Consider the following 13296-nt stretch of genomic DNA (forward strand, 5'->3'; position numbering starts at 1 on the left):
CCAAGGGAGTTGGTAGAGACCAAAAACAGCTAAATGGAGGGAATACTGGACATAAAATCACTTGGTGGACAGAAATGCAACTCCAAATGAATGATCATTTTGCTCTGTATAAATAATTGTTGGTAGTGTGAATGACCCCTCCCATCCGAACCACAGCCTCTTAACCCCCTTACCATCCGGCCGCAGGAACCACAGCATTAAGACCTTCTCTGTCAGACTGTGCAAAGGCTTCTTCCCAAACAGCTTTAGCTCAATTGCTGCAGGTTTCATTTTTAGCATTTTAGTATGTATGAGGTACTTTATAAAGTGTCAGACACATGGAAATAAAGACCACGACTATAGTAAAAATGGTGTTTTCATCAATACCATATGTAAAGGCTTCTTTACTCAGTTTGGGAACAGCCATAAGTGGGCGAAAGCCTTTTACAGGCTTAATAACTAAAAAAATAGTTTCTCCAACAAATTAAGACAGAGCCTACAAAATTGATTTTGCTTAATCAAATTTATACAGTACCAAAAGAAAAAGGCTGAATAGAAACAGAGTTACAAAATTGTGATAAACACACAAACGGAAGATGAAATGAGTAAAACCTGTCTTGCCAAATGGCATTTAATTGCACAAAAATATTCTTTTGAAGAAGATATAATTTACTTGTTAAAGTTTGAGAAGGATTCAGTACAAATCTGGAAATATGACCTAAATTCAAAATGGTCCTGTTACACTATGAACTGCATGTGTAAGTGATGAGTGTTAAACATCAGGTCCTCACGGTCTGTCACGGCTCACGTCAGATTCAGATTTAAGACAGTCTTGACACTCCACAGATCTACAGATAAATGAGAGAAAACTAGTAAACACACGAGACCAAATGAGAGTTACTCAATTTTGCAATCAAATCTTCATTGACTACAGTTCATGAAGACTTAATTCTATTGTAATTTCATTGTTATGGAGATTAAATTCTATATTACAGCAAGATTTCAGGGAGGAAGAAAACGGCTTTGTTGTTTTTTTTTTACCTAAGTTGGAGTATAATGTATGAATACATAATGCATGTTAACTGTATATTATGAAAGATACTGGTAAAATATTAATTGAAGTTCACATTTCATTTGATGTATACTTACAAGACAGAAACAGTCCCAAACATTTACTGGATTTCAGTTCTCTGACAAAGATGCTCTCACACTGAAAGTTACTCACTTCAACCCGTCTGAGAGGTGAGGGAGTTCGTTAGGGAGCTGGCTGGCTGTGTGACTTTTTGCTTCACCTTCTGGTTAAATGCTTCAAGCTGCAAAAAGGAAAAGAAAATCTTGAATAGGGTGACTTTGGTATTAAACTAACCATAGCCAGAGAGCACTTTGAGCACAAGGGTACACTGCATCTGAGCAATATTAGACTGTGGAGCACAGTTTATTATACTGAACATCAATTTGATTAGTTCATATAAAATTGCAGACATTTGCCCATGCCCATATCACGATACATAGACTCAGTATACACTTTATATACTATACGTTATATATGGCATACCTGTATAATCTAATGCAACCCTATACAAATGTTTTGCCACAAAAGTCATTAACGATGTATATAATAATGATGTTTTTGATTATACAGCTGTACCTAATAAAGTGTGCATTGATACTGGAATGAGACTCTACAGCCATGATAGTGGCACTAAGAGGCTGTACTTTGAGCTAAATGCTAATATGTTGCACAAGTACAGGACTGGTGGACGTATTAGCACCCGCTCAACAGTCATGGGTTAATTTGTGAATTATGTGAAAAACAGAACAAGTAGGTGCAGTGCTTTATCAGTAAACACTAAAAATGCCTGAAAACTTTTTTAAATTCTTTTTTAAAACTCCTGGATCCAAGAATAAAATGCATCACTATTCAGCTCATGGCCCAACTTTCTTGCAAATTTAATTGAAATCTGTCTTTGAGATATTCTGCAAACAGATGTTTGGGACAAAAACTTCACCTCCTAAATGAGATGGATAATAAAACCAATCCTCCACTAACCTTTTTCCTCAGGTTCACCTTTATCTCCTCCTCTGTCAGCTGTTTTTTTTCATTTCCTGACTGCTCCGTTTTGGAGTTATCTTCATCACCCTGTGAAGCCTCCACCTTTGCCACACCCTGTTCTCTCTTCATTTTTGCAGCCATTTTCTGTTGTTTCTTTCTCTCTTTTAACTTTTGAAACCATTTACGACACTGCCTTCTGTATTTTGCCGTCCTCTTGGGACCTTTAGTGAGTTGCTTTAGACAGCTCTGAGTGGTTGACTGCTTAGTGGTGATGACCCGCAAGCAGCGATGGTCAGAAGCTGATCCAATCTGGCCTTCACTCTTAGACAGGTCTGGATTCACAAGTAAGTTAATGTCCTCAAAGGAATTATCATACATCATGTTAGGTGCCACTACAGAACTGGGAAAGTGAAGTGTGGTGTTCTGTGGATAAGGATAACCACTGGGATCAAGGGAGGGAGGAATGGCACCCTGAGTATATGTCCAATAAGAATTTGTAGCAGCACTGTATGTGCCACTGTGGTAGGCAGTGTACTCAGGGCACTGGGACAAGCTGTAATCTGGATATGCAGGAAAAGCAGCAGCGTGGGGATGGGAATAAGTCTGTTCTTGTGAATACGGATGATGATAAGTAGAGATTTCTTGGGAGTCTTTTCTATCTTTGTCTTTGTCCCTGGCCCTCTGTGCATCTTTGTTGTCCTGGCTGCCATCTTGATGTGTTAGTCCATCTCTGCTTCTGCTTCTTTCTCTACTGTCTCTTGAGCAGCTGCTTTCAGACGCTCGCCTTCGTTTTGAGTCTCTGCTGTGAGAGCGGTATTGGCGAGAAGGGCTGGGACTAAAACTCCTGGAGGTTGACCTTGAGGAGGAGGCGGATGACGAGGAGGATGAGGAGCTCCTGCAATGTCTGTGGGAACCTCTCTGTCGACTCACCTGCTCCCCTCTGCTGTCAGCCCCTAACTTGCCTTCATGCTTCTTTCCATACAGCCTCTCCTGAGTCCGGTCTGCTAGTTTGCTCATCTCCTCCACTTCCAGAGTCAACCCAAGAGTTTTAAGAATGTTCTGCAGCTGCTCACGCTGCTCATCCACCATTTGTTTTTCTTCCTCTTTCTTCTTCTTCACTGCTGGGGGAGACTTCGATCGACTACTAGAGCTAAAAGAGTCATCTCGTCTGTCTTTCTTTTTTTCCTCATCACCAGGCAGGAGGAGTCTCTCATTAGGGGATCTCTCTCGACTGAGCGGGTCAGTCTTCCTCTCTCCACTGTTGGTCCGACTGTGGCCCGGCAGGGAGGCTCCACTGTTTGGTCTCTGGCTCTCGCTTCTGAAGGGCAGCTCTGACTTCTTGTTCTCCACAGCTGGGGGCTGAATGTTCAGAAGCTCCTCACCTAAATTAAGATCCTCACTGTCATCATTGACAATCCTGCTGAGCAAGTCGATGTCCACTCCTTTGTTGAGCACACTGAGAAAGCGCTGGAAACCCTTGTTGTTGCTGCTCTCCTCATTGGCTAGTGAGGTAACACTTTGGCAGGGAGGATGCGGGGTGTCTTCAGGGACCTGGGAAAGGTCAGATATACAGAGACACAGACATGAGCCAGCCTTGAAGTACAATTTCATTCAAGTTACAAGGTTCTACCAAAGAGCCAGAGAGAAAAGTATTATGATGTTTTGTAATCGATCAAAGAAGCTTATTGGAGCACCAATAAAATCAATAATCAATTTTTATTTTAATTTATTTTAATTTTTATTGTAAAATCTTGTGTAATCTTGACTACACTGTTAAGATTACATCGTGGCACACATCCTAAGGGCCCTGACCAGAACCTCATAAAAAGGCCGCAATATTGAGATGCAAGAATATGGTTCCCATTGGGATTAATTTGGAAGAAGCTTTTCAGAACTCAAGCCACAATATAGAATTCCAAGTCAGCTCACAGTCTCAAGACACATAATGCACTGACACCACACAGGAACTAGACTACTCTGAAGGGTAAGACACTCTGATGGACATCGCTGGATGGGATTTCTAAACTACCTAAATCATATCTTTGGCATTTACAGACTGAACTTTCTTGTTACTTATTGCCAAACTTAAATGCTGATATCGCTATATCTGCAATAAGCCAATTTTGGCAGATATATATTAGCCAGCTGATTCATTGGTCCAGCGTTCTGGAAAACCACACTGATGGAATTACGCACATTTTTATGTGGTGGGTACATATGAAAACAACTATTGATACATCCATCCATTATCTATACCGCTTATCCATTAAGGGTCGCGGGGGGCTGGAGCCTGTGAAAACAACTAATATTGCAATAATTCATGCAGCATTCTCACAGCATTATCTCAACATTTATATATCTGATTATCAAAAAGCATGGTAAAAAAAAAACACATCTGTCCAATCTTATCATTTTTCTTCAATAGTTCATTGTGTGTCACTAGAACAGCTGATTCTGGCCTGGGGAAGGAATAGTCATAGAACAGAAAATAACATCATAAGTCAAAAGGCAGATTGCGATAACTATAAACTATAGGGGCCCTACAGGTGTCAATAAATGCAACTGAACTGTAATACAATCATGTATCTTATGAAGCAGCAGAGAAGAAGCCACTGTAAAGTAACTAATGTTTACAAACCTCCATATTTGTTGGTAGCACACATGGGTCACAATGTCTCTGCTGCAGAACTGCCTTCACTCTCCGTTTCAGGGGATGATCCTCAAGTAGCAAACGACCTCTGCTCAGGCTGGATGTGTTCATTCTCTCTCTTGGTGACTGGACCTGAGCAGAACAAAAGGAAGCAATCCAGTATACAGCAATACAGTATATATCTGGATAGCAGCTGCTCTTGCAAACTGGAAAGCATCATTTAAGTTAATCTTCCAAAAGAGCTGATTGATAATCTGAACAATTGACTACTGCTACTCACCTTTGACAGAAAGCTGACAGAATGTCGTTTCTGCAAAATTAATTTCACTCTGTCTCGAAGAGTTTCACCTTCGCATGTAGCTGACTGTTCATTACAGGAAAGGCCTGGTGGTGTTGTGTTCTTCACAAATGGTTCAACCTTTTTCAAAGCAAGGGTAGCTCTCTTAAATATTATTCGCTCCTCTATCACTCTAAGCTCTTTCCGCTTTCTTGCCAGCTCTGCATCCTCCTCATCTATTTCCAGTGGTTCTCCATCCGGGTTCTCGACTTCTAAATCCTTACTGTAAAAGTTATGGGAGGCAGGACTGTGTTCCTCCCATCCCACATTCACTCCTGTGCTATTGTGTGGGTCATCAATAGTGTATCTTGAGTATTCGCAGTAAGTGTCACAGTCATTACTAGTTCTTAAGACATTTTCCATGCTGTTATTAACACCACTGTTATTTGGGACCAAGTGCGTCTGCAGTCTTCGAAGAGCATCTTCCCAGTCAAATGGATTCATTATTCAGCCTCATACAGTTTGTGGTCTCTGTAAAGTTGAAACAGAGTGGAGAAATTAATGTTGGACCTGTGTGCAGAAACAAGCCTTCACCGAGACTGTTATTAATAACCTGTCAATAACCCAGACATTAACTTGGCTTACATATCGACTACTATTGAGGAAAGACCCGGTTTAATAAGTCAACCTAAATTACGCTATAACATGGTATAACATTCGTGGGCTTGGTAAATTATAGACCGAAAAAGACAGCAAAACTGACTACATCCAGTGTTTAGGTAGCTTCGCTTAGCAGCTAACAGACTGTTTACCTTCGACGGTTGATCAAACGAACGCCTCTTCAGTTACATCGCTGAAAAAAATGTTTTTTGCAAGTTGTAGTCCGACGGCTAAGTTCTTGGACAGTGAATGCTCTGACTGGTATATGATAAGTTTCATCAGTAAACGAGGAAAACCACTAATGTTTTGGAAAAAATGCTCGAACTGAAGAACAGAGGGTGCTGGGCTGCTCTCAGTGCCTCGGTAGTGTTGACATAGAAATATTAGCAGCGCCGCCTGCTGGATGGAGTGCAAGCTGCCTATTCGTCACGTGATTAAAGGAGCAGACCTGCTCTCATTTTCGCTCACCTTTGACCAAAATCTAATGACGTCTAATGATGTACTACTCGAACGTGGAGAGTTCAATTATTGTTAAACGACAGAAGCAACTGGAGGCTTGGCAACTGAACCTATTTGTTATCACTGGGATTTAAAATCAGGCTGTGCTTCATCAGTGACAGGGCAACTTTGACTGCAACCAAATGTGGTGATCAGATTTTTAAAATGTTTCAGGTCAATTGTGTTTCTTTATAAACGGTTGTTGAAGCAATACCAGATGTTACATCTGGTAAAATCACACTTTGAGCACTCATTTCTTCACTCTATAGAGCAGTGGCAGACCTTCTCCTAGCACGCTGTGTTACCATATGAATTCTTAAAATCATTTATGGACTTCATTTCTCAGGAGTTTGGCACTCATCTCTTGCATTTGTCACTCAGTCACTGTACACACTGAATAATTAATTATTGTACATCATACATACACAGGCTGTCTTGCTCAAGGGCACTACAGTTAAAGAGAGTTTAGATGATGTAGTGAAGTGAACCCAGGCCCACTGTTCTAAGGATGGTATACGTACAAACTATACACTGTGTATGCTTTAAAATGTATTTTTGAAATAAGACACACAACCATTTTCCAAACTGTGCAGTAGTGTTTGTTTTGCAATTAAACAGCTCTTCACCATTTACTTAGAATTGTTGTATTTATTATGCACTTCAGATATTCAACAGTTTTCTGAGCTGACAAGCTTAGGTGTAAAGCACATTTTGTAGTCATGGGTTGTCCAAATCTCATGGAAAACTGAACATTAGGCTATGGTGTAATTTATGAAGGGAAAGGCTGTGTCCCACAGCAAGATATATGCAGACAAATATAATTTCAACAAAAATTCAAACATATCAAATCATATGGTTTAAAATGATTTTAAATAACAGAATTAGGAATACAAACTTTTTGGAAAATACAAAATTCAGTCTTTTTCTTTAGCATGACATTGTACTATGGGTACAAGAACAAACTGGGCGATGGACACAGCTCCAACACCACCAAGAGGCTTTGTCAATTCACTTCAACTGCTGTTTCATTATCTTGTTTTCATCATTTTTGGCATTAATTTGTGTTGCTTACACATAGTGTTGCTCTATGAATATCTTCTACTTTCTCCAAAGGCAAAAGATAACTGTTCAACTGTGTCAGTCAGTTTTAAAGTCAGATTATCACCCTGCACATCTGTCTTCATCCAGGTTGTTTGGTTTCAATGACCTGCAAACATCTGGGCCTTGACAGTGTTTTGGATTTTTGTGTTGTATTCAGTGGCTGAACTGGATTTATGTCTGGCAGGTTAAGAAAGGGTGACTGAGGATTACTAATGTGTGGTGGGAGTACATGCCTGCTCTGAGCAAGAACTGCTGGAAAGATGTTTAGAGGTGGGATATGTGGGTAAGGGAGGAAGGGAGGTAGGCGAGGCAAGAAAAGCCTGGGTCCAACATGGGGCAAGGTAGGAGCCAGAGCTGGAGGTAGAGCTGGGTATGGGAGCGGTGAACAGTTAACTGGGGAGTATGTTGGCATCAGGGCTGTAAGAGGTGCTTCTGATAGACTGTATGTGGTATTTGTAGAAAATGTTTGTAATGCAGCAGTGCTTTTCTGGGAGTTAGTTTCACAGTTTTCGCTGTCCTGTAAAGAACTGCTGCTGTCATTCTGGCCATATTCAACAACCTGATGTACCTCTGGTACATCTCTCTGAGCACTATGAGAGTCTTTTTTCATCTGAGTGTCCCGAGTCAAAGAGCTGAAATGAGATCTGCTTGATGATGATGATCTACTTCGATGTCTTGGAGAAGATGCTTGCCTTGCGTCCCTTTCCCTACTTCCTCTACGATGGCGGCCCCAGTCACAATCCTTCTTTCCATATAACCGCTCCTGGATTCGATGTGACATCTGTCCCAGTTCCTCAGATCCCAAATCCATGCCGATGGCCTGCAGGACATCTTGCATTTGTCTGTGTTTGTGCTCATCTTCAGGTGTCAGGCTTATTTTTCCCACTGCTGATGGAGACTTTGATCTGCTGGTCAAACTGTAGTAGCTTTGTCCTCCGTCACTCCTGTGCAGAGGCTTCTCGTCAGACAGAGAGCATGGCTTTGGGCTGAAGGACCTGTAATGAGATTGTGGAGAGGCCAGTCTATGGGATCCTTCACTTTCATTCCAGTGGCAGTTATTTTGGTGGCTTCCTTGTTGCTTCCCAGCAGAAGTGGAAGACCACAGATGATCTGCAGTTTTCATGAAAGACACTGGAGAATGTGCTCGATCAACAATTTCTGGAGAGGTCTGAGTCACTATCTTGGTGAGCATGGCAACATTCACACCCTTTGTTGAGCACATCGAGGAAACGCTGGAAACCCTTGGTTGATTTCTGCTCAGGAACAGTAGGACTTTGGTTGGTGACATCACTCTCAAAAGCCTGATGGGAAACACAGAAGAAACCACAGTTTACAGAACTATTATCTGCAGTCTCTCTGGTTTCCCAAAGATATCTGTAGGATGAGGCAATCTGCAACCCTGAAACAAACAAGTCTCTCTACATTTTCTTTCAACAGCATTTTAAGTGGGAATGAATTAGGGCCCGCTCTCAAGCTACTCAGCTGAGACATGCACCTCTTGTTTCACAGTCATTCTCATCCAAATAAGCCTCTTGGTCACTTTTTATACGTAAAAGTCATGGTGGCAAACTTATTGGCTCAAAACTAGTAATATTTCTATTTCACTTCAAACACAGTGCAAGTCTGAACTGTATGCCATAAGATTAATATGAATGCTGCAGAAGCACAAGTTTAAAGATGCTGAGAGAGAGGAGGCTCAGGAGGTAGAGCAGTCGCCCACCAATCAGAAGGTCGGTGGTTTGATTCCCGCCTCCTTCAGTCCGCGTGCCGAAGTATCTTTGGGCAAGATACTGACCAATTGCCTCAGATGTGTGTCATCGGTGTGCGAACGTGTGTGCCTGCTAGAAGCACTATTGTATAGAACAAGTGCTGTATGAATGTGTGTGAATGGGGTGAATGTGATCTGTAGTGTGAAGCGCTTGAGTGTGAAAAGACTAGAAAAGCTATATAAGTACAGTCCATTATCCCTTTAAAATACTGCAATAAATTGATTATCTCAATCATCACCTCTTGAGCACAATATCAGCTGGAAAACAATTCAAAAAGACAATTTAAGTTGTTGAGCAGAACAAAAGAAAAAAAAAAAAAAAAAAAAAAAAAAAAAAACTGAATCATAGTAATAATCTGACATCATGCCAAATGCACGGATAAACAAATGTATATCCAAAACACTATACAAAGAGCATGTGAAAGACTCTGTCATTGTAAGATATTATGATATGAAACAGGCAGCAAAATTTGGTATTTAAACACGTTAAATGATTAAACTGAGAACCTACAACAGTCTTCCTCCTTGCTGTCTTGATATTTTTAACTTATGGTTTATAGCAAATAACTTACAGTGCATACATCCCTTAAGTCCTACAGTGAAATTACAATTTGCAACCTGCATTACAGGCTCCATCTACACCTGTATACCTTTCACACGTGCATAGAGCTGTCCACTTGTGATCGGCTGAGCCAGGACATGTGTTAATGCCAGGTATGAACAGGGCTACAGTTTTTCCATTGGTGGTTTTATATGTTGTTGGCCTGTTCTGTCAGTGTGTATCTGCTGTGGTTTGGTTAGAATTTAGACATCCTGCATTCATCTCCATAGCTTACAACACAGCTGTTTCGTTGTCAACCAACAGTAACACACAGTAACACACCTCACTGTACTGAGGCACCCTCTATGGAACATTCTGAATATAATACCAAGAAATAGACTTTTCAAAGAGGACGGACAGAGTTCTCCATGTCAGAATTACCACCTGCGAAACAAACCCACCTGTCTACTGGATTCATTCAATGGAAACCTTGTTCTATTTTGATGATGATCCTCATGATCTGTGAAAGGGCTGTCATCCCTCTCTCTAGGTTTGCCAAAACTCTGCTCAAAATAGAGGAATATTTAATTATTAAACACAATACAATCAAACACATAAACCACATAAGAATTTTTAAAGACAATCATCATGCATCATCACATTTACCAATACTCAGGCTCATATTGTGTTTATTGTGCCTGACCTTTGTAGAGCACTCTTGTGATCGTGTCCTCTCTTCTGAATCGTCCCAGCTCCTTTCGTGACGACCTCTATCTCTGTAATATCCAGACGATAGCCTGTAGTCATCATGTTGTGGCCTGTAAGTGAACTCCTCATGTCTATGCCTGTGTCTGGAGTCTTGAGATGTTTTCCTGTATTTGAAATCCTCTTCCTGTGGTAGTGTATGTTTAAAATCCTTGGGTAGGTGCAAACGTGAAAAGCTGTCTGGTGACTGCCTGAATGTTTTGTCCTCTGGCTCACGCCTGTATCTGTAGTCATCTTCATTATCCTCTGTATACCTTCGCCTTTTCTTTTCAGCAGCACCCCAGTCAGGTGAAGACATGCGTCTTCTCACTGGGCTCTTTCTGCTCCAGTCTTTACTCACTGAATCTTTACTGTACAGCCTCTTGGGTGAGTCACTGTACTCTCTACTTCTGTTTGTTCTCTCTGTATTGCTATGTCCATCCGCACCATATTTATGATAGGGATCCTGTGGTAAATCTCTGTAAGTTTCCCGCCTTTCTTCCCATCGGTCATCATAGTCATCCCGCTGCCTTGAACCTCTGTCACCATACTGTCGCCTGTGACTGTGCTCAGACCTGTTCGAGTACATCATCTCACAGCAACTGCAGCAGCTGAATGAATATCAAAGATTGCAGCAAAAATGAAAATTAGCATTAAGATCTCAGACAGACTGGTAAAAAAGTCATTTTAATCACATGAACTTATTCATAGCATATATTTTCTTATTAACTCACTATGCATCATGGAAAAGTAGCGCACTGACTTTGAGTGTAAAGGGTCTTGATTTAAGGACAGAAAAAATCCAGTCCATGACGGGAATGAAATTTGTCCAAAGCTATCTAAAAAACAGGCGACGTTATGCAATACAATCCCACTAAATTTTCAGTAAAATTTCATGGAGCACTGCAGTCACCTCTGTATACAAAGATATAATTAAAGAACACAGTGAGGCACATGTAAACAATTAAATATAAACTCTCATCATCATTCTCCAAAGTGACTAATAGGAGACTGTATCTTACTTATGTTGAACAGAACAGCAAGTAAGAGTAAAGTTGTGCTGAAACGTTTAATCGACAACAGGAATCTCAAACCGCGCCCTCGTGGGCTAAATGTGTGCAGGTTTTCATCCCTGGATAAAGAAACGCCTTTATTCAATAAACCCATCTGCTTCAAAGTGTTTAAACAGAATGAAAACTTGCCAGTCCTGAGCTTTTAAGGAAAGGCGAGCACTGGCTTAAGTATCCGTTGACCTAAATAATGTTTATATTAGCCGGCTAACTCTAGTTGTTGTTTGCTAGTCGGTCGACTGCAAAGAAGCGGAGAACATCTAGCTAGTTAGCTTTACCTAGTACGAAAAATACGAAACTCTTTATTCCTTGTCGTCGACAATTGTCTTACGATTACTTCCAGCTAAAAACGATACATTAGCGCAAAGTCAACCTCTTCATTCTGGTGTTCACATACACAAGCGATAGTGAAAGCTAAAGTGCAGGGAGCAGTTTTTTGGTCAACTTAGCTAGTTAGCAATACTTAACATAGCGTTGGGTAACGACCTAACGTTACATTACCTGTTCCATTGGATGACTCCACTTTGTTTGAAGGCACCAGGAGAAAATGTCGAAGCTAGGTTAGGCAACAAACGGTGAAACAGTTAACAAACGTCTGCAGGGAAATTTCCACTTGCAGGCGGTGCACCCCACTACAGGGCTATTAAGACACCGAAGTTAGGTTTCGATTAGGAAGCTAAGGGGAAAGTTAAGGGAAACTCAACTGGGTTAAGTAACCTGAATGAGTCTCTGGTCTTGCCTAGGATATGGAGGTAACCTAGTGCTGATTTGACTAATCTAAGTACACGTCAAGGATTTACCCAAAATAACACATTTTCACGAGAGTAAGAGAATCGGTCGTTTAGCTCAGTCAGTTAAGTTTTCCTTAATCGGTGAAAATGACAGTAAGACTACGGACACATTCTGACATAACAATCCCAAATGAGCACAACAAAAAATCTAATAATTTTCATCTACTGTCTCCAGAGTCAATACAGCATTTGCAAAACTAAAATGAGGATCTCTCCTGTAATTCTGTGTCTGACAAAAATGTCCATACACATAAAATCCTGAAATCAATCCCCAATTTTTTTTCTTGCATGAATTTAAATTTCTCTTTGTATCTTTAAAAATTGAAAAGTGAATAGAAGCAGGCCTATCATATTCTAAAAGATGTCCCCATTGAATTAGATCATTGAGATAAGGAGGGGTTGTAATTTTTTTTAAGTATGTTGTTTAAATATTGGATTGAATTGAAATATGTTTATAGCTGATTATTATGTTATTCTTCCCTTTAGCAATTCCTTTAGAAGTAGATGGTTAATGTTGGCATACTTGTTTTATACATTTAAAGTTTATCTTAACTTTCGCCTTAACTACCAAATCGGAAGCTTCGAATCAGAGGCTAACTTCCTCCATGATGTACATCCATGCTTCAGCGCCCTGTTCGCCTGAGTGTTTAATCTACTGCCACCTCCTGGATGGAGTGTGAACAACACTTTCAGAGTCCCATTAATGTTGTTCGTAACACTCGTTCTTGTAACTATGAGAAGTCATAGCCTCTGCTGTGAAATAGGTCTGCTCTGCTCAGAGTAAATTTTCTCTCAACTGTCCTGACATTCAACAATTATCAAGAATCAGTACAATCAGGTATATTGACGTTCAAAATGCATAATCACAGAAATCACATAGCCCCCATTTTGTGACTAGACACAGCCAGTTATTCTGCTAGGTGACAGCAGTCTGCTGTTCTTTGTGGTCATCATTTACATATTTTTTTCTGTTGTCAGGCAACTGAAAGAGAGTCAGATAGTAGTTAAATTGCAACCCATAAACACTACATTAACCAAGCTGCAGTGCTGCAGTGCTACAATCCTTATTTTACAATTATCATCTGACAAAATCAACATAAATCCAGGTTAACAGCTCTGTGGTATATTCAGCTATACTGATATCTAACACGTGGGATCACAGAC

At 40.5% G+C, this 13296-nt stretch overlaps 2 protein-coding genes across 4 annotated transcripts; both read right to left on the reverse strand.

The window, feature by feature from the left end:
* Positions 1 to 581: 581 nt before the first annotated feature.
* On the reverse strand, positions 582 to 6010 carry LOC108884537 (zinc finger protein 318). 3 transcript variants are annotated; one of them, XR_001961070.2, is made up of 6 exons: positions 5772 to 6010; positions 4963 to 5490; positions 4671 to 4814; positions 2030 to 3583; positions 1129 to 1292; positions 582 to 827 (listed from the first exon to the last, which is right to left on the reverse strand). XR_001961070.2 is itself a non-coding variant. In XM_018678474.2 (6 exons), exons 2-5 carry the CDS (start codon positions 5461 to 5463, stop codon positions 1206 to 1208), a joined length of 2286 nt encoding a protein of 761 aa, XP_018533990.1. In that variant the 5' UTR covers positions 5464 to 5490; positions 5772 to 6009; the 3' UTR covers positions 582 to 827; position 1205. The 3 variants fall into 3 exon arrangements, 2 of the variants coding, with proteins under 2 accessions (XP_018533990.1, XP_050926830.1); XM_018678474.2 differs by having other exon boundaries at positions 1205 to 1292; positions 5772 to 6009; XM_051070873.1 differs by having other exon boundaries at positions 582 to 1292.
* Positions 6011 to 6745: 735 nt separating this feature from the next.
* LOC108884536 (uncharacterized) lies at positions 6746 to 12028 on the reverse strand. Its single transcript, XM_018678473.2, has 4 exons — positions 11843 to 12028; positions 10231 to 10882; positions 9989 to 10090; positions 6746 to 8519 (listed from the first exon to the last, which is right to left on the reverse strand). Exons 2-4 carry the CDS (start codon positions 10861 to 10863, stop codon positions 8367 to 8369), a joined length of 888 nt encoding a protein of 295 aa, XP_018533989.1. The 5' UTR covers positions 10864 to 10882; positions 11843 to 12028; the 3' UTR covers positions 6746 to 8366.
* Positions 12029 to 13296: the final 1268 nt, after the last annotated feature.

Source organism: Lates calcarifer, linkage group LG5 (genome assembly GCF_001640805.2).
Source record: "Lates calcarifer isolate ASB-BC8 linkage group LG5, TLL_Latcal_v3, whole genome shotgun sequence".
Classification (NCBI taxonomy): Eukaryota; Metazoa; Chordata; class Actinopteri; family Centropomidae; genus Lates; species Lates calcarifer.

Coding starts and splice junctions, on each gene's coding strand:
- LOC108884537 (XM_051070873.1), bottom strand. CDS start 5,463: ATGAATCCATTTGACTGGGAAGATGCTCTTCGAAGACTGCAGACGCAC. Junction 4,815..4,962: donor CTGTCAGCTTTCTGTCAAAG/GTGAGTAGCAGT, acceptor TGTTCTGCTCAG/GTCCAGTCACCAAGAGAGAG. Junction 3,584..4,670: donor TGCTACCAACAAATATGGAG/GTTTGTAAACAT, acceptor GACCTTTCCCAG/GTCCCTGAAGACACCCCGCA.
- LOC108884536 (XM_018678473.2), bottom strand. CDS start 10,863: ATGATGTACTCGAACAGGTCTGAGCACAGTCACAGGCGACAGTATGGT. Junction 10,091..10,230: donor CACAAGAGTGCTCTACAAAG/GTCAGGCACAAT, acceptor TATTTTGAGCAG/AGTTTTGGCAAACCTAGAGA. Junction 8,520..9,988: donor TGAATGAATCCAGTAGACAG/GTGGGTTTGTTT, acceptor GTTTCCCATCAG/GCTTTTGAGAGTGATGTCAC.